General features: G+C 40.6%; 1 protein-coding gene across 1 annotated transcript in view; it reads left to right on the top strand.

Moving 5' to 3' along the window:
- Positions 1-27,938, top strand: part of B3GLCT (beta 3-glucosyltransferase) — a 1,048,073-nt gene that overhangs the window by 1,003,711 nt on the left and 16,424 nt on the right. The window contains exon 14 of the mRNA XM_053708467.1: positions 11,729-11,873. Within this exon, the coding sequence (XP_053564442.1) occupies positions 11,729-11,873 (145 nt within the window). The remainder of the gene's footprint in view (positions 1-11,728; positions 11,874-27,938) is intronic.

Raw genomic sequence — 27,938 nt, 5'->3', positions numbered from 1 at the left:
TCCATGGGGGAAGATGAAACTTTGAGGTGCTTCAGTCTCATTATGGATAGGGGTTCTCAGACCTATGTGAGACCCATTATCACAGTCTAGCCCCAAAATAATCAGTGTACTTAGAGGAATGTGGCTGCACGAGGCCCATAGGAGGCCGAAACGATTGTCTGGGGTTGTCATTTTCCTTGTTCAATTGCCTGGTATTTCAGGGCTGGACTGACCTTACTTGGCGGGATCTGACTGATATATTTCAGGAAAGTTTTCCTCTATGAAAAGCACACTGGTCTAAAAGAGGTTGCTCCTAGGTGGTAAATCGCCATAGAACTAGCTGATGAGCTGTTGTTCGTTCCTGGTAGAGCGCTTCTCTCTTCATATGCAAAGTAATTGAATAGTGCTGATAAAATGGATATTAAACAATAAATAAATGCTAGATATAATGAGGCATTCAAAGCAAAGCTTAGCCTGAGAATACTATGTATTTTTAGGTATTAGTTGTTTAACCCCTTAATGACCGCAGCACTTTTCCATTTTCTGTCCGTTTGGGACCAAGGCTATTTTTACATTTCTGCAGTGTTTGTGTTTAGCTATAATTCTCCTCTTACTCATTTACTGTACCCACACATATTATATACCGTTTTTCTCGCCATTAAGTGGACTTTCTAAAGATACCATTATTTTCATCATATCTTATAATTAACTATAAAAAAATTATATAATATGAGGAAAAAGTGGAAAAAAACACACTTTTTCTAACTTTGACCCCCAAAATCTGTTACACATCTACAACCACCAAAAAACACCCATGCTAAATAGTTTCTAAATTTTGTCCTGAGTTAAGAAATACCCAATGTTTACATGTTCTTTGCTTTTTTTGCAAGTTATAGGGCCATAAGTACAAGTAGCACTTTGCTATTTCCAAACCCCTTTTTTTCAAAATTAGCGCTAGTTACATTGGAACACTAATATCTTTCAGGAATCCCTGAATATCCCTTGACATGTATATATTTTTTTTTAGAAGACACCCCAAAGTATTGATCTAGGCCCATTTTGGTATATTTCATGCCACCATTTCACTGCCAAATGCAATCAAATAAAAAAAATTGTTCACTTTTTCACAATTTTGTTCACAAACTTTAGGTTTCTCACTGAAATTATTTACAAACAACTTGTGCAATTATGGCATAAATGGTTGTAAATTCTTCTCTGGGATCCCTTTTGTTCAGAAATAGCAGACATGTATGGCTTTTGTTGTTGCTTTTTGGTAATTAGAAGGGCGCTAAATGCCACTGCTCACCACACGTGTATTATGCCCCGCAGTGAAGGGGTTAATTAGGGAGCATGTAGGGAGCTTCTAGGGTTAATTTTAGCTTTAGTGTAGTGTAGTAGACAACCCAAAGTATTGATCTAGGCCCATTTTGGTATATTTCATGCCACCATTTCACCGCCAGATGCGATCAAATTAAAAAAAACTTTAAATTTTTCACAATTTTAGGTTTCTCACTGAAATAATTTACAAACAGCTTGTGCAATTATGGCACAAATGGTTGTAAATGCTTCTCTGGGATCCCCTTTGTTCAGAAATAGCAGACATATATGGCTTTGGCGTTGCTTTTTGTTAATTAGAAGGCCACTAAAGGCCGATGCACATCACACGTGTATTATGGCTAGCAGTGAAGGGGTTAATTATGTAGCTTGTAGGTAGCTTGCAGGGTTAATTTTAGCTTTAGTGTAGAGATCAGCCTCCCACCTGAAACATCAGACCCCCTGATCCCTCCCAAACAGCTCTCTTCCCTCCCCCACCCCACAATTGTCCCCGCCATCTTAAGTACTGGCAGAAACTCTGCCAGTACTAAAATAAAAGGTATATTTGTGGGGGGGTTTAGGTTTTTTTTAGCATATTTACATATGCTGCTTTGTAGTATCCCCCTTAGCCCCCAACCTCACTGATCCCACACCAAACAGCTCTCTAACCCTTCCCCTCTGCCTTAGCGGGCGCCATCTTGGGTACTGGCAGCTGTCTGCCAGTACCCAGTTTAGTAAAAAAAGGAATCTTTTTTTTTTAAAAATCCCCTTTTCTGTAGTGTAGCTGTCCCCCCCCCCCCCCCCAACCTCCCACCAGTTGCAGATCACTTAGAAACTTTATGGAACATTTTTCTTTTCTTATTTATTATAGCTATTTTCAGATTTTTTTTCTGTAGTGTAGCGGTTCCCTCCCGCGCCCGCCCGCCGCCCCCCGTGCACGCGCGCGCTCACATGCGCGCCCCCGTCGCTCCCGCCCCCGATCCCGCCCCCCTGTACATTACACGGCGCATCGATGGCCGCCCACCCGCCTCCCAAGTCTGCTCCCACCCACCAACGATACCAGCCATCGATGTCCGGTGCAGAGAGGGCCACAGAGTGGCTCTCTCTGCATCGGATGGCCATTTAAGGTTATTGCAGGATGCCTCCATATCGAGGCATCACTGCAATAACCGGAAAGCAGCTGGAAGCGAGCAGGATCGCTTCCAGCTGCTTTCCACACCGAGGACGTGCAGGGTACGTCCTCAGGCGTTAACTGCCTTTTTTTTGAGGACGTACCCTGCACGTCGTCGGTCGTTAAGGGGTTAAATATTAAAAAAACATTGTGTAAAGTGTTTAGTGTCAGCAAGGTAATGGTAATAAATGAAATGCACATGATTTACATAGCCTGGGGACATAGTTGCATACAATGTTAACACTACATACAGTTGTAGGCACTCTTGGGAACTTTTACACATTTACAGTAAAATTAAGGTACTGTCTCTTTAAAATTTTCATTGCACGTTTAAATGCATACCAGAGCTCTGGTCCTTATTCTCAGCAGGCTTTCAGATGATCAGGATCATTTCTGAAGCTGGGGAGCTCATTTTCAGAAGTTTTTGAACTTCCTTCTGTGTAGACTTTTTTCCCACCAAAACTGTGCTCTCTTTCTCCTATCCCTTACAGACTGTTGCCATCTTTGGTGACATTCTGCCATTTTTCCTCGGAGTCTGTGGTAAGTTAAATTACTAGAGCTTTGCATAAATTTATATTTATTTAACCCTTTATTGCCTCAAAACCTAAAATCTCTCGTGTACCAAGGCATCAAAATTATCACATTAGGTGTATCGAATTTAGTCGCCGACATTCAAACATAGCTGAACCAACTTTGTTACATGAATGTACTAAAAATCACCCCTTAAAATATTACGTCTTATCTGTCTCGAAGACAATTGGATTATTGATAACTTTGAAGCTTCGGTCGGCGCGGAAGTACAAAGTTTATAAGCTGTCTATGACCTATTAGATGATTTTTGGTACCCAACGTTACCAGAAAGGTGAATCGTCATACGAGTGGTAAGATAAGCAGGTCACATGTATAAGAAGGAGTATTTTCCAGAACTTATAAAAAAAACTTTTTAATTATAACACTTGACACGTCATTGGCTCCAGACATTTTGAGATTTCGTTGTAAAGGTCGATAATAGCTTCTCTGTCCAGACGGAATCTCTGGGCAACCTCACGATCAGACAGGGCTTCTAAACCCATACGAGGGTAGAAACCTCTCGGCACTCACCTTCTTTTATGTTCATTATTTTCTTCAGGTGCCTGGATTGCCCTTCTAACTCTTAGTTGAATGTAAACTGAAGATAAACAAATGCAACTATGTCTCCATCGTCATTCACTGCTGGCAAAAACTGATGAAGGTTGAATTGTCCAGCCACTTATTTATAATACTCAGCCTGGCATCAGTCTTATACCCCCTATTGATTTCTAATATATATGCTGCCTAAATGGTTGCTACACAAAGTTGACGCGAAAGTTTGAGCGAACCGATTTGTTGTAATTTTGATTAATAGTGAATTTTATGACAATCGATGGTTTATTTGTTAAAAATAAAAGACTTAGATCGAGCAGTTGAGGAAACCTATACTTGCAACTGAAAAATAACGGATTTTAGCTTTGATCGCGGCTTTGTACATATGAATTTTGATCCAAAATTACCCACGAAAGGTAACTTAGATGCTTAGGACATGGGGCCCTTTTTCTCGGAGAGGTTTTTCAATTCAATTGCTAGATACTTTGATGCAGGCCAGAAAGCCTGTTACAAGAAATATTTATCACAAAATCTGGAAAGTTTTACATTCCTTATGTGAGTCTAAGAATTATTGCTGGAACTCTTTTAGAATTCCTCAAATTCTACAATTTTTACAAGAACTGGATAAGGGTTTATTCTCCAGTTCCCTTAAATTCTTCTATTTTGACGTTTGCCTTGTCTGGGGCTGTTTTTGGTAGGATAGCTCTGCAGGCAGCAGTGCTTTTTTAGTACATCTACCTGCCTTAACAGTTTTCCTGGCCTATTTCATTGTGATCTTGTGGAATTCACAGCTTGGGTATAGAATTCTGTATGTGGTGTCTTGTGGACTCTCACCATCTTATAAAAGAAAACAAAATTTATGCTTACCTTATGGTGAGAGTCCACGGATCCACCCTAGTTTTTCCATAATAGTTGGTGGCAGTACTTGTTTGCAATTCTTTTACCCTGCTTTTCCTTTCCTAGTGTTGTTATTTTCTCCTTTCTCTTGGCCATATCTATGACTAAAGAATTATGGGAAAGTAAGAGGAATTAAAGATTTGTTTTGAAAGGTGTTTTACCTCCTTCCTGTAGGACTGGATTTTAATCCCACATGTGATGGCTCATGAACTCTCACCATCATGAAAGAAATTAATTTATCACATAAGCAAAAATTGTGGGTTTTAAAATTAATTTACAGGAAAAGGGGACAAAATAAATAATGGAAATATTTGTTTACTAGTATTTAATGTCCCTTTTAAATCATTGCATTTAATTTGATGTTGGTGATACAAATGGAACAAGACAAGATACTTACTTGCATTCCTTTGTTATTATGAATTTCAATGTAGTATGTATGTAGTAGTTACTGTTTCAGTAATTAAAGTATATACTCCTTGCATAGCAGTACCTTACCAGCCTAACATTGTAACTCATTACACTATAAAAACATGTTCTTTATCCCACAAGTTGAGGCCCAACCACACATATATAATTATATATTTATTTTAATATTTTTCAGATGTTTTACACAGTTAGTTGAAAAATATTTCATTCTTCATCCCAGAGAACCCAGAAGACACAAAACTTAAGCCTATTCTTTTCCTGGGGCTGCTTGAGATATACAATATCAGGGCAGTGATTTTCAAAATCCTGGGTCCTAAAAATTCACCTTTATTACTGTTTCTAGAAGTTTGTCACATACAGAAAAAATGTAAGGTTTCAAGCTACAAAGCCATCTACAAAAAGAGATAAGCGCTCAACTCAGTGGCGTCACTAGGGAGGTGCGGGCCACACCCGGGTGACACCCTCCAGGGGATGACACCACCAAAAAAAAGTATTATTTTTTTTTAATTTTATTGAAATTCAAAGAAATACAATGTAGAGATGCATATTTTTTTATTAGAGGGGCCAGCATTTGTGAACATTAGTGGGACTTGGGAAGTTGTAGACACTTCATTTTTTTGCCCCTTGAGCCAGCGCTGCAATTTCCACAAGCTGCTTTTGCTTGTTTGTACTTTGCTCCTCCCCTGCCCAATTTCACTATGAATGTTATGGGCGTGCTGTGGGGCTTGCGAAGTTGCGCTGCTAGCATAAACCTGCCTGCCTATCTGTGCTCACTTTTCAGTGACGTGTGGAGCAGTGGAGTCGCTCACTGCTGTACTGTCTCTCTAAACGGGAACTGGGAAATCGTGAGGGGGATGCCTGGCACCTGACCGCATGACTGTCTGACACTGTCTCTAAAGTGAAGGAGCCACGTATGATGCCCACCAGACCGGTACGGTTACGGTACACTAAGTGCACACTGAAGAGGTAGGAGGGGAGGGAGGACGGGGGTCTGGGGGTGGGCAGAGAGCAGAGGTGCTTGGCCATAAGAAGCGGTAGGCACGCGGCCCGGGGCTGTGCACTGACAGACTTGGAACAGAGTCAGAGAGCAGAATTTTCATAGTTTGTGCGCCTAAACCTTTTCTTTAGTGATTTATTTTTAGAGTGCTCTGTTTATCTTTCATTTGATGCTCTGCTGAGCCAGGGAGCAGCTCTAGGCATGAGCTTTATAATTAATGCAGTGCAGTTTACATATTTTGTTTGTGTGTGTGTGTCTGAGTTTCAGTGATGTGCAGTAATAGGAGGCAGGGGAGGCAGTGCCTCCCCTGTCCAATGAGGGGAAAAAAGATTTAAAATAATATTTATTAAAAAAAAAGTGTTTTTTATTTTATTAAATTTTTGGCCATGCCCACCCTCGCCCCAAGGGTACCCCCCACCCCCCGATGGTGATTATTACTATTATCAGATTCATTACAGTAAAGTGCGCTCTGCGCTGCAAAAGTCAGTGTCACCATCATTAGGAGGCAGTGAGCCGGTCCACTGCCCTGCATTTATTGCGCAACATAGATCTAAATCAGTGTTGACTGCTAACTTAGAGCTGTCCCACCCACTGGTGACTCGCCGGGCCCTCATACAAGCTCCAATGGAGGCGGTTCTCAAAACCGCCTCCATGATGAGCTAGTTCACTAACTTTCACTTGAGCCAATCAGCATTCAGCAGCACTGCGGAGAGACGTGCCTAATGGGCTGCTGATTGACAGGTGTGGGTTATGTGACCGTTTGTGAAATCATGCCGAGACATCACTGGCGGGAAGACTCAGTAGAGTGTGGAGGGAGCTGCTGAGCTGCTCTGCGTGCCTGACCGTGCTGCCTAACTTGTGGCTGTAGGCTGTCTGTGGACTCAGAGGAGGTCTGTCCTGCCTTGGAGGACAGGACTGTGCTAGTGTGCTCTGCACTCCTGCCTGGAGGTGACTGAGGGACTCAGGATCTCGGAGGGACAGGAGGAGGAGGACGGTGGTGGACGGAGAGGAGCGGAGCCCCAGTGCCACTGGGGTCAGAGACTCAAGAATGGCAGGTGAGTGTCTCTGCAGTGTCGGCAAGTTCACAGTAACTGAGTTGACATTGTGAGTGGTCAGTCAGCACTTAGCTGCATGGGTCTTTCTTCTGCGAGCAGTGGACTTCAGTCAATGGATGTGCTGTGTGAGACTCTCTGTGTAATTGCCATAGACATATTAGACAGGTACATAGCCATCACTTCTTTACTAAAGTTTGCTCACTAAAGCCAGCCAGAGCCAAATGAATAGTGGACCGGCCCTGACGCTCACTGAGCCAATCTATTAATCTTAAAGATTTAAAAGGAAAAAATTACAATAAATGCCATAACATACAAGGAACTGTTTGTTGTGGCATTTATTGTAATTTTAGTGCTGTAGATGACATGCTGCTGTTGGCTGTTCTAACTCACACATCTGATAGTAGCACATTATATAATATCTTATACTAACAGCATAACCAGTACTGTACCATAGTATATAGCAGTAGTATACTAGTAGCACATTTACCATTATATAATATCTTATAATAACAACATAACCAGCACTTATGTGTATAAGTAGTGTGTGCCAGGCTACTCAGCACTGTACCATAGTATATAGCAGTAGTATACTAGTAGCACATTTACCATTATATAATATCTTATAATAACAACATAACCAGCACTTATGTGTATAAGTAGTGTGTGCCAGGCTACTCAGCACTGTACCATGGTATGTACTTGGTGCTTGCAAATTGTTAGTTAAGAAACTCCATATTTATTAGACATCAAGTGCAGACTGTGTGTGTTGTACCTTTTCAAGTGAAATATAATTCTTACAGGGATATATTGTGTTTTAATTAAGCTTATTTTTTTATTATGATGTAATTCCCATAAGTTTAAGTGCAAAATGCAAAGTCCCTGATGTTTTCTACTTTTTTTTTCTTTTTTACAAAGTAAGCATTCCATTTAATGATGACATCAGCAACATAAATTACATCTAAATGATTGACCCTCAGAATATTTGTGCCGCTTCAAAATGTTTTGCTATATTTAGAGCCACCAAAGCACCATAGTTTAATTGATATGTACATCTGATCTCAACAGTAATGAAGTCCCTGAATTTATAGACATATTTAGTGCATTTACAGTGTACTGGGCACTTAGCACAGAAACACACATTGTGATGCATACGCTTCCCTGTGTATACTGCTGCCAACACATGCTGCTCAATTTATATCACAGACACACATTTGTATTCAATAGTCACACACAATGACTTGTGCATAATATGAAATATCTATCTTATTTGTGTATAATGCTGATAAACAATGTTGTTTGCACAGATATACAATGTTCTGTGAGCTATGTGTAATATAGATAAATTACATTGATTATGATTGTGACAAACATACTGGTCTGTGAGTAATACTGATTCATTTCCTGGTTCATGCTGCTGATACAGGCTTCTGTAATACAGAGGGCATTTAACTGTATGTAAAATACTTATGCACACCCTGCCCTGTGGATATTACAGATTCAAACTTTACTGTGACTTTAATGAAGATTTACACCCTGTTTTGTGTAGAATTATTAGTTACCATCTAAAAGTAGTTATTGCAATTGTAACATGCAGTTAGTTTTCAAATAAAGAAATGTTAGCTTTACACTAAAAAGCTTTTGCTTTACACTGTATACCTGCTAGTGACACACCAATCCCACACCTTGAGCTGCTTATTTATTTGTCAGTGTCTAGATGTAATGCCATGTACAGCCTGTAGCTTTTTCTTTCTCTCCCTGGAATCATGGACAGCTGCTTGTAGATAACTATACTGTCACTGCTTGTTATATTAGAGAGGAAAACACTGCTCTGACTGATTCCAAAACTCAAATTTGCCATGGCTTTTTTTAGACTATTAGTAATTGTACCCATTATTAAGACCATTGTTACAGTTAAATTTAATATAGCTGCTGTAATTGCTTAGCAGGATTTTAGTGTTTGTCAAATATTCATTTTAAAATCTGGGTCTAGATAAGGAGAATAGAGACTGACTCTAGCATACAACCAGTGTTGCTTTGTGTATTGCAGCTGTGCAATTGCTCTACCTTAGTGCCAAGAAAGGTTAGATTAGTTTATAGTGTGTTGGGAGTTGTGGCATGATGGGAAAGTTTTTTATACTTTTTTTCAGCCAGTGACTGCTGGAAATGTTTGTGTTTGTGTATCTGTCTGTGTGTGTGTGGGTCTGTCTGTCTGCCTATGTGTGTGGGTCTGTCTGCCTGTGTGTGTGGGTCTATCTGTCTGCCTGTGTGTGTGAGTCTGTCTGCCTGTGTGTGTGTGGGTCTGCCTGCCTGTGTGTGTGGGTGGGTCTGCCTGTGTGTGTGGGTCTGTCTGCCTGCTTGTGTGTGTGGGTCTGTCTCCCTGTGTGTGTGGGTCTGTCTCCCTGTGTGTGTGGGTCTGTCTGCCTGCTTGTGTGTGTGGGTCTGTCTTCCTTTGTGTGTGTGGGTCTGTCTTCCTTTGTGTGGGGGACTGTCTGTCTGCCTGTGTGGTTCTGTCTGCCTGTGTGGTTCTATCTGTCTGTGTGAGTCTGCCTGTCTGTGTGGATCTGCCTGTCTGTCTGTGTGGGTCTGCCTGTGTGTGTGGGTCTGCCTGTCTGCCTGTGTGTGTGGGTCTGTCTGTCTGCCTGCCTGTGTGTGTGTGGGTCTGTCTGTCTGCCTGTGTGGTTCTGTCTGTCTGTGTGGGTCTGCCTGTGTGTGTGGGTCTGCCTGCCTGTGTGTGTGGGTGGGTCTGTCTGCCTGTGTGTGTGTGGGTCTGTCTGTCTAGTACTGGTGTTATGTGCTAGAGGTTGACATAACTAACTCTTTTCAGGTGCTAAATACTTGTTGGCAACAGAAATTTAGTGTTATGTATATATGTATATATATATATATATATATATATATATACACACACACACACACGTTTGTTTCTTGGGCATATCAAAGCCAGTGCCTCATCAGCCTCTGACCTCACTGCACAACACTGCTGAGTTTGTGTGTGTGTGTCTGAGTGCTTTTGTGTTTGTGTGTGTGTGTGTGTGTGTGTCTGAGTGTTTGTGTGTGTGCCTGAGGGTTTTTGTGTGTGTGTTTTTGTGTGTGTGTCTGAGTGTGTTTCCGAGTGTTTGTGTGTGCATCTGAGTGTGTCTAAATGTTTGTATGTGTGTGTGCCTGTGTTTTTGTGTTTGTGTGTGTCTGCTTTCTGGGGGGAGGGGGGGGTGACACCATTACTTACCGCACCGGGTGACACCAACCCTAGTGACGCCACTGGCTCAACCTGGGAACAAACATTAGCATAATTACATGTTCAATTCAATTGCTAGTTACCACCCTAGAAGCAGCCTTTTTTTTTGCTAAACATGTGCTGTTTACAAAGAAGATGTTTCCTGTAGTATATCAGTCTGGTCCTAACTAAAAAGTACAGTCCAGTCCTGAAATACCAGGCAATCACTCTCTGAATGAAACCCCAGATGTACTATTCGGCCTATTGTGGACGTTGTCAGTGTGATGCACCTATATCTCTCTAGGCACATTGAGAAACAGGTCCAGATCTGGTTTCCCACATCACCCCTATGCCGAAATGAACATCTGGGGTTTGCCATGTTTCTTGTTCATAGAGAATTTCCTGGTATTTCGGTGCTAGACTGTACTGTTTAGTCAGGATCAGACCGATATACTACAGGAAAGTTTTTTTCTGTGAAAGGTCCATGCCGGGCAAAAAGAGGCTGCTTTTGGGGTGGTAACTAGCCTTAGAACAAGCTATTATGCTATTGTTCGTTCCCAGGTTGAGCGCTTCTCTCTTTTTGTGTATACAAGACCATCTAGTCACCCAGGCATTTACATCTTTATTTTTGCTCATCTAAGTTAGGGGAGCATGATCAGTGACCAACTTACATTTTATCCCAGTAGACAATATTTTACAGACTCTTGATGGCCATTAAACGGAAAGACACTTTCTTTACTATAGAATTTTTAAGGCTAAGCCATTACTTACTAAAGCTTGCATATGGTGCAAACTTTGACTTTTCCGTATAGTCACATAGCATTGCTTCTCCCACTCTGATGTAGAAAAAATTAATTAATTGTAAGGGCAACTTATAAATCTAAAAAAGGGGAAATCTCTTCTGATTAAAATGTTATAAGGTAGGTCATCCACTATAACTACTCTACTGTAATACCATAAGGACTTTCAATATTAACAATAGCTGTGGGATATTAAGATTCGTCACAATAAATGCAAATAATTCATTTTTTTTTAAATCAAGTGACAGTGTTTTGTTGTATGTCCCTCCAATCCAAGACTGTCTTCCAGGTCATTTTAAGTCCATACTCTGTGCACAAGTTCAGTTTGGGCAGGCAACCACCTGTTCGCTGGAGAAAGAAATCTTTTACAAATCTTTTCTCTAAACTAGTAAAGCTGGTCTGCCAGTCTGCCATCTTTATAGAACCACTCTGATTGACCCACCATGGCAAGGCAGCAAGAAAAACCTTACAGGAACTGATCCAACAATGTGGCACAATGTATTAATTTTACAGCTGTACCCACTTTCAAGCAGGGTCTCAGCTTTTAATTCAGAGCAGTCACTTGCTTGATCTGGTCCCAGGTGATAGACGAAAAAATAGAAATTTAGACTTTATGAAACTTAAACTATGTCTTTTCATTGCTGCTTCTGTATATATTATTTTTGCATTTGTAAAATGGTGCACCCCTTTTGTATAGTAGATAAAAGTATGAAGACAATTAATATAACTTTTTTTTATTTTATTTTTTTTAAGCATGGTGTTTAGCAGAGGAACAGTAAAGAAATTACTGAAAAGCAAGTGCCGATGTTATAGCAATGATGCCCCTGATGATATGGTTCTTGGTATGTGTTCCAGTGGCCTTGGAATTCCAGTCATTCACAGTCCACTTTTCCACCAGGTAAAATATTCACATCACAAATAATTTACAGCAGAAGAAAGAAAATATGATCAATCTGTTGTTCATTGTTAACACAATTGTTAACTTTATACTTGAACTTTAAAGGAACATTAAACACTAAGTGCCAGATTACAAGTGGAGCGCAAACATTTGCGGGTGTGCGATAAAGGGTTTATCGCGGGTGTTTGTGATTGTTGTGCTACCGCTGGTATTGCAAGTTGAAAGTAAATACGATTTACGCTAAAATAATTGCAGCAACTTCAGTGCTCTGGTTAACTGTTTCTCGAAACAAAAAAATTGAACATAACACATCAAAAATACATTACAAAGTATAACTACACTCATAATAACACTATCTCATAGAAATGATTGCAAAAAGTATTGCACACAAAAGTTATAAGCGCGTAAAGATTTGGCGACTCAGGTGTTAGAGAAAAAAAGGGCAGGCAAAGGGCTTTAACATTGAGATACATACATACATATACATGTCTAAATATGTATATGTATGTATTTATGTCTATATATGTATACATATGTTTTTACAGACATATACACATATAAACACATAAATACATATGTACACATATCTATATTTAATAAAGTGTTATATTGTATATTTACTGTAAATATTTCACATTCCAATGATCTGCACACCATTTAAAAAAAAAATAGATATCCCTATATATATCTGCGCAAAAAGCTTCTAGCACAGTTAACACTTGAACGGGAGCGTTAATTAGCGCTCCACTTGTAATCTGGCCCTAAATAAATCATTACTTGAGTGATGTATTCAGAGCAAAGATTAGCCTGAGAATAATTTGTACATGTATTTTTAAAAATTGTTTTAGTTGTTTAAATATTGAAAAAATAAGGGTAAAGTTCATATCCATAAAGCAGTGGGCACCGCCATATTGTAACTTAGGTCTCCTTTTGTAAGGTAAGGCCAATTATGAATGGTTATAAATGGCTTACAAGAGTGTGCAACTAATGACTGTGCAGAATAAAGCTGTGTCTGCACTTCTCTGTTTAACGTGAATTTCGAAAGCCTACAATATTTAGAATTAAATTACAGGAAAGGAGAACAAAATAAATAATGAACGTATATTGCAAAGTTGATTTACCACATGTAATTAAACAATTTATATTAATATCTTGAGGTGTTTAATGTCCCGTTAAAGAATAAAAAACAGTGATTCTTATGGTTTTTATTATGTGTGTTTTTTTTATTACAATCCACATTATTATTTTCCATTAGAGCACCCCGAGCAGTATTGGCTGCCTGAATTTAAGATTGCAAGAGCAATCGCTCATGCAACTTTTGCCCCGTGCCTCTCGCACAACCAATCGCTTTGCAGCAGGACTTCTCAGTCATTTTTGAACATGTTAAGAAGCAGTTGTTGAACGACTGGTGCTTCTTTTTTTTTTTTTAAATATATTTCTCCTGTTAAGTGTGGTCAGTCCACGGGTCATCATTACTTCTGGGATATTATCTCCTCCCCTACAGGAAGTGCAAGAGGATTCACCCAGCAGAGCTGCTATATAGCTCCTCCCCTCTACGTCACCCCCAGTCATTCTCTTGCACCCAACGAATAGATAGGATGTGTGAGAGGACTGTGGTGATTTAATTAGTTTATTAACTTCAATCAAAAGTTTGTTATTTTATAATAGCACCGGAGTGTGTTATTCATTCTCTGGTAGAATTTGAAGAAGAATCTACCGGAGTTTTTTCTATGATTTTAGCCGGAGTAGTTAAGATCATATTGCTGTTTCTCGGCCATCTGAGGAGAGGTAAACTTCAGATCAGGGGACAGCGGGCAGATTAATCTGCAAAGAGGTATGTAGCAGTTTGTTATTTTCTGACATGGAATTGATGAGAAAATCCTGCCATACCGTTATAATGTAAACTCAGCCTTAAATGCAGTAGATGTAGCTGGTATCAGGCTGTCATGTATGTATATTTTACACTTCAGTATTCTGGGGAATGGTACTTCACTGGATTTATACTGTATGCATAGACTTAACCTAATTTGCAGGGACTTGCAATAGGTTTTAAATAACAATTAATTTATTGAGGTTAAACGTTTTTTTGCTGGCATGTAAAAACGTTTATTTCTCTGAGGTACTGGGTGAAAAAATGTTTTGGGCACTATTTTTTCCACTTGGCAATAGTTTTTGTTTAAATTAAAGCAGTTCACTGATCTCTCTCACTGTTATGTGTGAGGGGGAGGGGCCATTTTTGGCGCTTTTACTACGCATCAAAAAACTCAGTCAGAGGTTCATTTTCTTCCTGCATGATCCGGTTCATCTCTACAGAACTCAGGGATCTCCAAAGCCTTTTTTGAGGGAGGTAATCATCACAGCAGAGCTGTGAAGATTGTAGTTGACTGTGATAAAAAACGTTTATTTGTGTATTTTTTTCTGCTGCCTGGGTTAGTTATCCTTTGCTAATGGGAACAATCCTTTGCTAAAATTGTATATTTCTGACAAAGATTGATGCTATAACTTAATTATTTTCAACTGTCATAATTTTTTCTGTGCTTCTTATAGGCACAGTTCGTTTTCAGATTATTGTAAATTACTTAAAAAAGCATTTCCAAGTTGCTAGTTAATTGCTAGTGTGTTAAACATGTCTGATTCAGAGGAAGATACATGTGCTATATGTGCTAATGCCAAAGTGGAGCCCAATAGAAGTTTATGTACTAACTGTATTGATGCTACTTTAAATAAAAGTCAATCTGTACAAATTGAACATATTTCACCAGACAACGAGGGGAGAGTTATGCCGACTAACTCGCCTCACGTGTCAGTACCTACATCTCCCGCTCGGGAGGTGCGTGATATTGTAGCGCCGAGTACATCTGGGCGGCCATTTCAAATCACATTACAGGATATGGCTACTGTTATGACTGAAGTTTTGGCTAAATTACCAGAACTTAGAGGCAAGCGTGATCACTCTGGGGTGAGAACAGAGTGCGCTGATAATATTAGGGCCATGTCAGACACTGCGTCACAGGCGGCAGAACATGAGGACGGAGAACTTCATTCTGTGGGTGACGGTTCTGATCCAAATAGATTGGATTCAGATATTTCAAATTTTAAATTTAAGCTGGAAAACCTCTGTGTATTACTAGGGGAGGTGTTAGCGGCTCTGAATGATTGTAACACAGTTGCAATACCAGAGAAAATGTGTAGGTTGGATAAATATTTTGCGGTACCGGCGAGTACTGATGTTTTTCCTATACCTAAGAGACTTACTGAAATTGTTACTAAGGAGTGGGATAGGCCCGGTGTACCGTTCTCACCCCCTCCGATATTTAGAAAAATGTTTCCAATAGACGCCACCACACGGGACTTATGGCAAACGGTCCCTAAGGTGGAGGGAGCAGTTTCTACTTTAGCTAAGCGTACCACTATCCCGGTGGAGGATAGCTGTGCCTTTTCAGATCCAATGGATAAAAAATTAGAGGGTTACCTTAAGAAAATGTTTGTTCAACAAGGTTTTATATTGCAACCTCTTGCATGTATTGCGCCTGTCACGGCTGCAGCAGCATTTTGGTTTGAGTCTCTGGAAGAGACACTTCAATCATCTACACTAGATGAGATTACAGACAAACTTAAAGCCCTTAAGTTAGCTAACTCATTTATTTCAGATGCCGTAGTACATTTAACTAAACTTACGGCTAAGAATTCCAGATTTGCCATTCAGGCACGCAGAGCACTGTGGCTAAAATCCTGGTCAGCTGATGTTACTTCTAAATCTAAATTGCTTAATATACCTTTCAAAGGGCAAACCTTGTTCGGGCCCGGGTTGAAGGAGATTATCGCTGACATTACAGGAGGTAAAGGCCATGCCCTGCCTCAGGACAAAGCCAAACCTAGAGCTAGACAGTCTAATTTTCGTTCCTTTCGTAATTTCAAAGCAGGAACAGCATCAACCTCCTCTGCACCAAAACAGGAAGGAGCTGTTGCTCGCTACAGACAAGGCTGGAAACCTAACCAGTCCTGGAACAAGGGCAAGCAGGCCAGGAAACCTGCTGCTGCCTCTAAGACAGCATGAATCGAGGGCCCCCGATCCGGGACCGGATCTAGTAGGGGGCAGACTTTCTCTCTTCGCCCAGGCTTGGGCAAGAGATGTTCAGGATCCCTGGGCGTTAGAGATCATATCTCAGGGATACCTTCTGGACTTCAAATCCTCTCCCCCAAGAGGGAGATTTCATCTGTCAAGGTTATCAACAAACCAAATAAAGAAAGAAGCGTTCCTACGCTGCGTACAAGATCTTTTATTAATGGGAGTGATCCATCCAGTTCCGCGGTCGGAACAAGGACAAGGGTTTTACTCAAATCTGTTTGTAGTTCCCAAAAAAGAGGGAACTTTCAGGCCAATCTTGGATTTAAAGATCCTAAACAAATTCCTAAGAGTTCCATCGTTCAAGATGGAAACGATTCGAACAATTCTGCCCATGATCCAAGAGGGTCAGTACATGACCACAGTGGATTTAAAGGATGCTTACCTTCACATACCGATTCACAGAAATCATTACCGGTATCTAAGGTTTGCCTTTCTAGACAGGCATTACCAGTTTGTAGCTCTTCCATTCGGACTGGCTACGGCTCCAAGAATCTTCACAAAGGTTCTGGGTACTCTTCTGGCGGTACTAAGACCGCGAGGAATTTCAGTAGCTCCGTACCTAGACGACATTCTGATACAAGCTTCAAGCTTTCAAACTGCCAAGTCTCATACAGAGTTAGTACTGGCATTTCTAAGGTCGCATGGATGGAAGGTGAACGAAAAGAAGAGTTCTCTCTTTCCACTCACAAGAGTTCCCTTCTTGGGGACTCTGATAGATTCTGTAGAAATGAAGATTTACCTGACAGAAGACAGGTTAACAAAGCTTCAAAATGCATGCCGTGTCCTTCATTCCATTCAACACCCGTCGGTAGCTCAATGCATGGAGGTGATCGGCTTAATGGTAGCGGCAATGGACGTAGTACCTTTTGCACGCCTACATCTCAGACAGCTGCAATTGTGCATGCTAAGTCAGTGGAATGGGGATTACTCAGATTTGTCCCCCACTCTGAATCTGAATCAAGAGACCAGAAATTCTCTTCTATGGTGGCTTTATCGGCCACACCTGTCCAGGGGGATGCCATTCAGCAGGCCAGACTGGACAATTGTAACAACAGACGCCAGCCTACTAGGTTGGGGCGCTGTCTGGAATTCTCTGAAGGCTCAGGGACTATGGAATCAGGAGGAGAGTCTCCTTCCAATAAACATTCTGGAATTGAGAGCAGTTCTCAATGCCCTTCTGGCTTGGCCCCAGTTAACAACTCAGGGGTTCATCAGGTTTCAGTCGGACAACATCACGACTGTAGCTTACATCAACCATCAGGGAGGGACAAGAAGCTCCCTAGCAATGATGGAAGTATCAAAGATAATTCGCTGGGCAGAGTCTCACTCTTGCCACCTGTCTGCAATCCACATCCCGGGAGTGGAGAACTGGGAGGCGGATTTCTTAAGTCGTCAGACTTTTCATCCGGGGGAGTGGGAACTTCATCCGGAGGTCTTTTCCCAGATACTTCGACGTTGGGGCAAACCAGAGATAGATCTCATGGCGTCTCGTCGGAACGCCAAACTTCCTCGCTACGGGTCCAGATCCAGGGATCCGGGAGCGGTTCTGATAGATGCTTTGACAGCACCTTGGACCTTCGGAATGGCTTATGTGTTTCCACCCTTCCCGATGCTTCCTCGATTGATTGCCAGAATCAAACAGGAGAGAGCATCAGTGATTCTAATAGCACCTGCATGGCCACGCAGGACTTGGTATGCAGATCTAGTGGACATGTCATCCTGTCCGCCTTGGTCTCTACCTCTGAAACAGGACCTTCTAATCCAGGGTCCATTCAAACATCAAAATCTAACTTCTCTGAAGCTGACTGCTTGGAAATTGAACGCTTGATTTTATCAAAACGTGGGTTTTCTGAGCCAGTTATTGATACCTTAATACAGGCTAGGAAGCCTGTTACCAGAAGGATTTACCATAAAATATGGCGTAAATACTTATATTGGTGCGAATCCAAGAGTTACTCATGGAGTAAGGTTAGGATTCCAAGGATATTGTCTTTTCTACAAGAAGGTTTAGAAAAGGGGTTATCCGCTAGTTCTTTAAAGGGACAGATTTCAGCTCTGTCCATTCTTTTACACAAACGTCTGTCAGAAGTTCCGGACGTTCAAGCTTTTTGTCAGGCTTTAGCTAGGATCAAGCCTGTGTTTAAAACTGTTGCTCCGCCATGGAGTTTGAATTTAGTTCTTAATGTTTTACAGGGTGTTCCGTTTGAACCCCTTCATTCCATTGATATCAAGTTGTTATCTTGGAAAGTTCTGTTTTTAATGGCTATTTCCTCGGCTCGAAGAGTCTCTGAGTTATCTGCCTTACATTGTGATTCTCCTTATCTGATTTTTCATTCAGACAAGGTAGTTCTGCGTACTAAACCTGGGTTCCTACCTAAGGTGGTCACTAACAGGAATATCAATCAAGAGATTGTTGTTCCATCCTTGTGTCCTAATCCTTCCTCGAAGAAGGAACGTCTGCTACACAATCTAGATGTAGTCCGTGCCCTGAAATTTTATCTACAGGCAACTAAGGAGTTTCGTCAAACGTCTTCCCTGTTTGTCGTTTATTCTGGCCAGAGGAGAGGTCAAAAAGCTTCGGCTACCTCTCTCTCTTTTTGGCTTCGTAGCATAATACGATTAGCCTATGAGACTGCTGGACAGCAGCCTCCTGAAAGAATTACAGCTCATTCTACTAGAGCTGTGGCTTCCACTTGGGCCTTCTGTTGAACAGATTTGCAAGGCTGCAACTTGGTCTTCTCTTCATACTTTTTCCAAATTTTACAAATTTGACACTTTTGCTTCTTCGGAGGCTGTTTTTGGGAGAAAGGTTCTTCAGGCAGTGGTTCCCTCCGTATAAAGAGCCTGCCTGTCCCTCCCGTCATCCGTGTACTTTTGCTTTGGTATTGGTATCCCAGAAGTAATGATGACCCGTGGACTGACCACACTTAACAGGAGAAAACAAAATTTATGCTTACCTGATAAATTCATTTCTCCTGTAGTGTGGTCAGTCCACGGCCCGCCCTGTTTTTTATGGCAGGCTAAAAAAATTTTTGGATTATACTCCAGTCACCACTACACCCTTGGGCTTCTCCTTTCTCGTTGGTCCTTTGGTCGAATGACTGGAGGTGACGTAGAGGGGAGGAGCTATATAGCAGCTCTGCTGGGTGAATCCTCTTGCACTTCCTGTAGGGGAGGAGATAATATCCCAGAAGTAATGATGACCCGTGGACTGACCACACTACAGGAGAAATGAATTTATCAGGTAAGCATAAATTTTGTTTTCTTCTACAAGATACGACAAATCCACGGATTCATCCTTTACTTGTGGGATATAATCCTCCTGCTAACAGGAAGTGGCAAAGGGCACCACAGCAGAGCTGTCTATAAAGCTCCTCCCTTGACTCCACCGCCCAGTCATTCTCTTTGCCTATACTAAGTGATAGGAAGGGTAAAGTGAAAGAGGTGATAAAATGTTAGTTTTTATTTTCTTCAAGCAAGACTTTTTTATTTTAAATGGTAACGGTGAGTGCTATTTTTTCCCTGGCAGCAAATGGATGAAGATTTCTGCCTGGAGACTGATGATCTTAGCAGTTGTTACTAAGATCCAGTGTAGTTCCCACAGAATGGCTGAGGAGTACTTAAGAAACTTCAGTGTGAGGAACGTTTTTTATGCTACAAGCATTGAAGTATGTTCAGTCATTTTTTTCTGGAGAGACTGTGTTATTTCAGAATTGGCTGACAGTATCCCCATGAGGGAAGGGGTAAGCAGTAATCCTATTGTGAAAGAAAAGGGTATTACTGGACCTGTATGTTGGGCTGTAAAAAATGGTTGACACTGATAACATAATGTTTGTGGGCAAACGATTATATGTTGGGAGGTAAATTAACGTTTTTTGTGACAAACGTTTTCATTTTTATTGGCAATGGAGGGTACACATGGCTTCAGTTAGACTTGGGTATATGAACCCACATGGCTAGGTTTTTAGACCGCTTTGTAGCGCTTCTTTTGCAAGGCTGTGAGACATCGAGGTAGATGGGTGGGTCCTATTTTGGCGCCTCAGTTGCGCAGTTGTATTCCCCATGCAAGCAGCAAGCTCCAGCTCCGGTGGGCCCTTCAGGAAAGTTTGGGCCTAATCGAAGGGTTAATCCAAATTTGCAGACCCCTGAGGGCAGGTAGGCGCCACAGCAGGGCTGTGGCGAGGTGCAGGTTTTTTTTTTTTGACTGATCATAACGTTTTTTTTCTAACGTTTTTTTTATACATAAGAGTTAAGTGATCCTTTTCTTGTGGTGCAATCTTAGCTGGCAAGTTAGGATACATATATAATACAATTGAGATAATTTTATCATTTTGAAGCAGTTTTGGAAAAATTGTATGCTTTTTTTTCTCTTAAAGGCGCAGTACCGTTTTTTCAGATTATTTTTTCACTAAATAAAGTGTTCTCCAGCCTGTTTGTGGTCATTACTAGCCTGTTTAACATGTCTGACATTGAGGAAAGCCAATGTTCCATGTGTTAAGAAGCCATTGTGGGACCCCCACTTCAAATGTGTCCCTCATGTACTGAAAGGGCCTTACATTGCAAAGAAAATAGTTTAGCTATAGTATGTCTCAGTATGTCTCAGGATGATTCTCAATCAGAAGAGAATCAGGTTATGCCATCTGCTTTTCCCCAAGTGTCACAACCTTTAACGCCCGCCCAAGCGACGCCAAGTACTTCTAGTGTGTCTAATTTTTTCGCCCTGCAAGATATGGCTGCAGTTATGTCTACTACCCTTAGAGGTATTATCTAAACTGCCAGGTTTACAAGGTAAGCGCAGCAGGTCAGGTATTAGAGTAAATGCTGAGCCCTCTGATGCTTTATTGGCCATCTCCGATGTACCCTCACAGTGTTTTGATTTGGGGGTGGGTAAATTGCTGTCTGAGGGAGAGCTTTCTGATTCAGGAAAGATGCTCCATCAAACAGACTCAGATGTGACGGCCTTTAAGTTTAAGCTTGAACACCTCCGCTTGTTACTCAGGGAGGTCTTAGCGACTCTGGATGATTGTGACCCTATTGTCATCCCACCAGATATCTAGAGGTCCCTACTTACACTAATGTTTTTCCAGTCCCTAGAAGAATTTCAGACATTGTTACTAAGGAATGGGATAGACCAGGCATTCCGTTCTCTCCCCCTCCTACTTTCAAGAAAATGTTTCCCATATCTGACACCATTCGGGATTCGTGGCAGACGGTCCCTAAGGTGGAGGGAGCTATTTCTACCCTAGCTAAGCGTACAACTATACCTATTGAGGACAGTTGTGCTTTCAAAGATCATATGGATAAAAAATTAGAGGGGCTTCTAAAGAAATTGTTTATTCATCAGGGTTTTCTTCTACAACCTATAGCGTGCATTGTTTCAGTAACTACTGCAGCAGCATTTTGATTCGAGGCTCTAGAGGAGTCTCTCAAGGTTGAGACCCCATTAGATGATATTTTGGATAGAATTAAGGCTCTAAAACTAGCTAATTCTTTTATTACAGATGCCGCTTTCCAATTGGCTAAATTAGCGGCAAAGAATGGCTTTGCCATTTTAGCGCATAGAGCGTTATGGCTTAAGTCGTGGTCATCTTCATTTAGATGTGTCATCTAAATCCAAGCTTTTAGCTATTCCCTTTAAGGGTAAGACCCTATTCAGGCCTGAACTAAAGGAGATCATTTCTGACATTACTGGAGGTAAAGGTCATGCCGTTCCTCAGGACAAGACGGTTAAAATGAGGACCAAAAAGAATAATTTTCCTTCCTTTCGAAACTTTAAAGGCGGTCCCAGGCCAAGAAGCCCGCTGCTGTTACCAAGACAGCATGAAGGGGCAGCCCCCGATCCGGGACCGGATCTAGTAGGGGGCAGACTTTCTCTCTTAGCTCAGGCTTGGGCAAGAGACGTTCAGGATTCCTGGGCATTAGAAATTGTGACCCAGGGGTATCGTCTAGATTTCAAGGATTCTCTCCCAAGGGGGAGATTTCATCTTTCACGTTTGTCTGTAGACCAGACAAAAAGAGATGCGTTCTTACGCTGTGTAGAAGACCTATATACCATGGGTGTAATCTGCCTAGTTCCAAAATTAGAACAAGGGCAGGGGTTTTACTCCAATCTGTTCGTGGTTCCCAAAAAAGAGGGAACCTTCAGACCGATTTTAGATCTCAAAAGTCTAAACAAATTTCTCAAGAGTCCCATCGTTCAAGATGGAGACGATTCGAACAATTTTACCAATGATCCAGGAGGGTGAATATATGACCACTGGGGATTTGAAAGATGCGTATCTTCACATTCTTATCCACAAAGATCATCATCAGTTCCTCAGGTTCGCCTTCCTGGACAAACATTACCAGTTTGTGGCCCTTCCTTTCGGGTTGGCCACAGCTCCCAGAATTTTCACAAAGGTGCTAGGGTCCCTTCTGGCGGTTCTAAGGCCGTGGGGCAAAGCAGTGGCGCCCTATCTGGATGATTTTTTGATTCAGGCGTCAACTTACCATCTAGCCAAATCCCACACAGACATCGTGTTGGCCTTTCTAAGAACTCACGGGTGGAAGGTGAACATAAAAAAGAGTTCACTTGTTCCTCTGACAAGAGTTCCATTCCTAGGAACTCTGATAGACTTGGTAGACATGAAGATTTTTCTGATGGAGGTAAAAAAATCAAAGATCTTAACTACTTGCCGAGCACTTCATTCCATTCCTCGGCCGTCAGTGGCTCAGTGTATGGAGGTAATTGGATTAATGGTAGCGGCACTGGACATAGTTCCGTATGCTCGCTTACATCTCAGACCACTGCAGCTGTGCATGCTCAGACAGTGGAATGGGGATTATGTGGATTTATCTCCGCGGATAAATCTGGATCTAGAGACCAGAGACTCTCTTCATTGGTGGTTGTCACAGGATCATCTGTCCCAGGGAATGTGCTTCCGCAGGACAGCATGGGTCATAGTGATGACGGATGCCAGCCTCTTGGGCTGGGGTGCAGTCTGGAATTCCCTGAAGGCTCAGGGTGTGTGGACTCAGGAGGAGTCCCTACTACCAATAAATATTCTGGAACTGAGAGCGATATTCAATGAGCTTCAAGCGTGGCCTCAGCTGGCTTCGGCCAAATTCATAAGATTCCAGTCGGACAATATCATGACTGTAGCATATATCAATCATTAAGGGGGAACAAAGAGTTCTTTAGTGATGATAGAGGTTTCCAAAATAATTCGATGGGCAGAGACTCACTCTTGCATCTATCAGCAATATATATCCCAGGAGTGGAGAACTGGGAAGCGGATTTTCTAAGTCGTCAGACTTTTCATCCGGGGGAGTGGGAGCTCCATCCGGAGGTGTTTGCAAAATTGATTTATCATTTGGGCACACCGGAATTGTATCTGATGGCATCTCATCAGAATGTCAAACTTCCTTGTTACGGGTCCAGATCAAGGGATCCTCAAGCAGTACTGATAGACGCTCTAGCACTACCTTGGTCGTTCAACCTGGCTTATGTGTTTCCGCCTTTTCCTCTCCTTCCTCGTCTGATTGCCAGAATTAAACAGGAGAGGGCTTCGGTAATCTTGATAGCATCTGCGTGGCCATGCAGGACTTGGTATGCAGACCTGGTGGAGATGTCATCTCTGCCACCGTGGAAACTGCCACTGAGACCGGACCTTCTCATTCAGGGTCCGTTCCAACATCCAAATCTAATTTCTCTGCAACTGACTGCCTGGAGATTGAACGCTTAATTTTATCTAAGCGGGGATTCTCTGAGTCGGTCATTGATACATTGATTCAGGCTCAAAAGCCTGTCACTAGGAAAATTTACCATAAGATATGGCGTAAAAATATCTTTATTGGTGCGAATCCAAAGGCTACTCATGGAGTAAGATCAGAATTCCTAGGATCTTGTCCTTTCTCCAAGAATGATTGGAGAAGGGGTTATCAGCTAGTTCCTTAAAGGGACAGATTTCTGCTTTGTCAATCTTACTACACAAGCGTCTGGCAGATGTCCCAGACGTTCAGTCGTTTTGTCAGGCTTTGGTTAGAATTATGCCTGTGTTTAAACCTGTTGCTCCGCCATGGAGTTTGAATTTAGTTCTTAATGTTCTTCAAGGGGTTCCTTTTGAACCCATGCATTCCATAGATATTAAACTTCTATCTTGGAAAGTTCTGTTTTTAGTTGCTATCTCTTCTGCTCAAAGAGTTTCTGAGCTATCTGCATTGCAATGCGAATCGCCTTATCTTATATTCCATTCTGATAAGGTGGTTTTGCGCACTAAACCTGGATTCCTTCCTAAGGTTGTTTCAAATAAGAATATTAATCAGGAAATTGTTGTTCCTTCTCTGTGTCCTAATCCTTCTTCTAAGAAGGAGCGTCTGTTACATAACTTGGACATGGTTCGTGCACTGAAGTTTTACTTGCAAGCGACTAAGGATTTCCGTCAAACATCTTCTCTATTTGTTGTCTATTCTGGAAAGCGTAGAGGTCAAAAAGCTACGGCTACCTCTCTTTCTTTTTGGCTGAAAAGCATCATCCGTTTGGCATACGAGACTGCTGGATAGCAGCCTCCTGAAAAAATTACAGCTCATTCTACTAGAGTGGTGGCTTCCACATGGGCTTTTAAAAACGATGCTTCTGTTGAACAGATTTGTAAGGCTGCGACTTCCCTTCATACCTTTTCCAAATTTTCCAAATTTGATACTTTTGCTTCTTCTGAGGCTATTTTTGGGAGAAAAGTTCTACAAGCAGTTTTGCCTTCTGTTTAGGTATCTGTCTTGTCCCTCCCGTTCATCCGTGTCCTGTAGCTTTGGTATTGTATCCCACAAGTAAAGGATGAATCTGTGGACTTGTTCTATCTTGTAGAAGAAAAGGAAATTTATGCTTACCTGATAAATTGATTTCTTCTAAGATACGACGAGTCCATGGCCCTCCCTGTCAATTTTAGACAGATTATATTTTTTTGTTTAAAACTTCAGTCAGCTCTGCACCTTTTAGTTTCTCCTTTTTCTTCCTATACCTTCGGTCGAATTACTGGGGGGTGGAGTCAAGGGAAGAGCTATATATACAGCTGTGCTGTGGTGCTCTTTGCCACTTCCTGTTAGCAGGAGAATAATATCCCACAAGTAAAGGATGAATCCGTGGACTCATCGTATCTTAGAAGAAATCAATTTATCAGGTAAGCATAAATTTCCTTTTTTATTTCTTTTTTAAAAAAAACAAAAATTAGTGACAACAACTGGGGACACGCAGGACCCCTTCACATATAGACACATAGGAAAGAATCTGACTCAGTGGTCCAAAAACAATTATAGACATTACAATGATATTTAAACAGTTCTCCACGCGTACAATATCAAGTATAATGATCATACCAGTAGATCATAAGACAAGTGTATGCTTAATACAGTACCTTGAGTCATTTAAGAGTATTAAGGGGGAGCGGAACATAGAAAGGAGGAGTAGGAGTGGGAAGGGGGTTGCAGATCCCGACTGTCTCTCTTAGGGAAAAGGTCTAGACTGGTGCTTCATAACTTTTCATTACACCACTCAAGAGGCCATGGATCTGCCTGCACAGCTTCATAAATGGAGGTCTTTGTCAAACACTCTTACCTATTTACCCTAAAAGCTTAATCTGAGCCTCTTGAGTGTCTACAGTAATTACAATCATAATATCATAGGTATGTTCTCACTTACATACACTCAAGAACACCTTTGGTATCTTAGACAATTTTTTTGACATAAGTGAAATACTTGTAATTAAAGGGACATAAATAAATGCTAGAGAGAATGATATACTTAAAGGAAAGCTTTGTCTCAGAATTAGTTGTTTAAATATAGAAAAAACAAGTTTAAGGTGATGACTGGTTTTGGAATGGGATTAGGTATAATGGTCAGACATTGACATACTTTTGGCCACATAGTGTAGCAGCGTTAATTCTGCGGTTAGCACTTCTCTTTTAACAAGAATTAAAAAGATAAACTAAATACTGAATAAGTATTTTGAAAAGGTTTTTTTTTTCAAAAAAATGATAGTTCAGTTTCCAAGTGTGAAATGTCCCTTCTAATACAGTTCTGATTGTTAAGCTTGCATGTATATTCTATAAAAGGGAGCAATAGGATTTTTAAATGGTCGTGAAACCCAACATTTTTCTTTCATGATTTAAATAGAGCATACAATTTTAAACTCTCTAATTTACTTCTATTATCACATTTTTATTTGTTCTCTTGATATCCTTTTTTTTTTTTTTTTTTTTTTTTTTAAAGCGGGGATGTAAAGCTCAGGAGCATCTTTGCCTTTCATATCCCTTTAATTCTGATCAGCTTTTGGTGCAATTAATCCCCTATACCCGCTTTTCAGACTTTCTTTCATCATCTACTACTGCCTATGACATCTGGCGTTTGTCAGTTCATAAATGTGTGAGATTAATACATTTATTAATATTGTTTTTTTTTTTTTATATTGATGTTTTAATAATTCCCAAAAAATATTCTTCTACATGTAGTTACACATATAAAGACAGATAAAAACATGATTTGAATTGAAATGTAAAAATAAGAGAGGTGTTATTGTTTCATCAAAAATCAGGAAGCAAATTAAAGCATGATTTTAATAAATTGGTGAGATGCATGTATTAATAGACTTTTTATATTAGGTCTAGCATGCAATATATTTATCATTAAATAGTGTTTATTGGAATCTGTTTATAAATTAGAACAGTTTGTCCCAGAGCTAAACAAACAGTATTATGCTAAAAGCATTAAATTAACTCAATATAATTCTCAGTGCGTTATACTAATTGAGCAGGATGAAAGCTGTAGATAGTGAAATACATCAATTTAACAGCAGATAAATGTTTCGCCTACTTAAACTCACACATTTCCTGTTTGCTTGAAAGCTTTATTTCTTAAACAGTTTAATTTTATATTCTTCTTAAATTTCTTCTCAAACATAGCAAAAAACAAGCATTTTCCGCAGTATGATAAAACATAAAGCATTGTTAACATTAAAGAAGTGTGGCTTTTTTTACAAGAAAGAAAAATGCTATAAAGTTTGGAAACTATACTTTTCTAAACATTTTCTTTGTTAAGCGTTCAACTAGTTTGTTGTGTATTGTGCCTTCATGAAGAAAGAAGAAACCTTTTTGTACATTTATATCTATCTATCTATCATCTATCGTGTGCGTATATATATATATATATATTTATTGATTTTTTTGTGTGTGTGTATATATATATCCTCCACTTCCTGTTGTTGACATTTCATCTTCTACCTGTTTGGAGTTAAGGTAGTGTTATGCTGTACCATCTAAAAATCTAATGTCTGTATCCCAGTTTGAGACCTCCATCATTAGGGTGTTTTTGCACTTAGGGGGTCCTCCTCTTTTCCTTGCTACCTTCTCAGTGTACACACTTGAGAAGCTGGCATGCATTATGCTTAATTTTATAGCAGCTTTTGAATAACTCCTTAATACCAGTGCACCTCTTTCTACTCATATATCATTGGTCAAAACCAGTTTCAAACTCATTTTATGAGAGCCATGGGGTCATCCAGGACATGATAAAACAATACAGAAGAGTCACATTAGGTTCTGTCTTAATTTATTTTTCAAGTTGCACTTCCTAAATCTTGGCCGTCTTTTTTTTCCTTTGTCCCGCTATCCTTTAAGGAATTTTAGCACTGACCCTATTTATAACTTAATATATCCCAATCACAACAATCTATTTGTAGTGAATGTTACATCAAATCATATGCAGTAGTAATATTATGGGCACCTTTAAAACTATTTAATTCTGAAACTGGGGTCTTTTTCTTTAAGAGCCATGTCCTTATTTATTATAATGCAGGTACACAAAGTTCCCAGGCAGAGAACCTGTCCATGTCCGCCCAAGTCCAAGGCAGTATCCTCTTCTGGAATTTAAAATTTCACAAGGAATCACTTTTGTAGCACTTTCACCT

The sequence above is a fragment of the Bombina bombina genome, chromosome 3 (genome assembly GCF_027579735.1).
Source record: "Bombina bombina isolate aBomBom1 chromosome 3, aBomBom1.pri, whole genome shotgun sequence".
Classification (NCBI taxonomy): Eukaryota; Metazoa; Chordata; class Amphibia; order Anura; family Bombinatoridae; genus Bombina; species Bombina bombina.
Note: the sequence above shows the minus strand (reverse complement) of the source record. Positions and strands in the feature narration are given on the sequence as shown.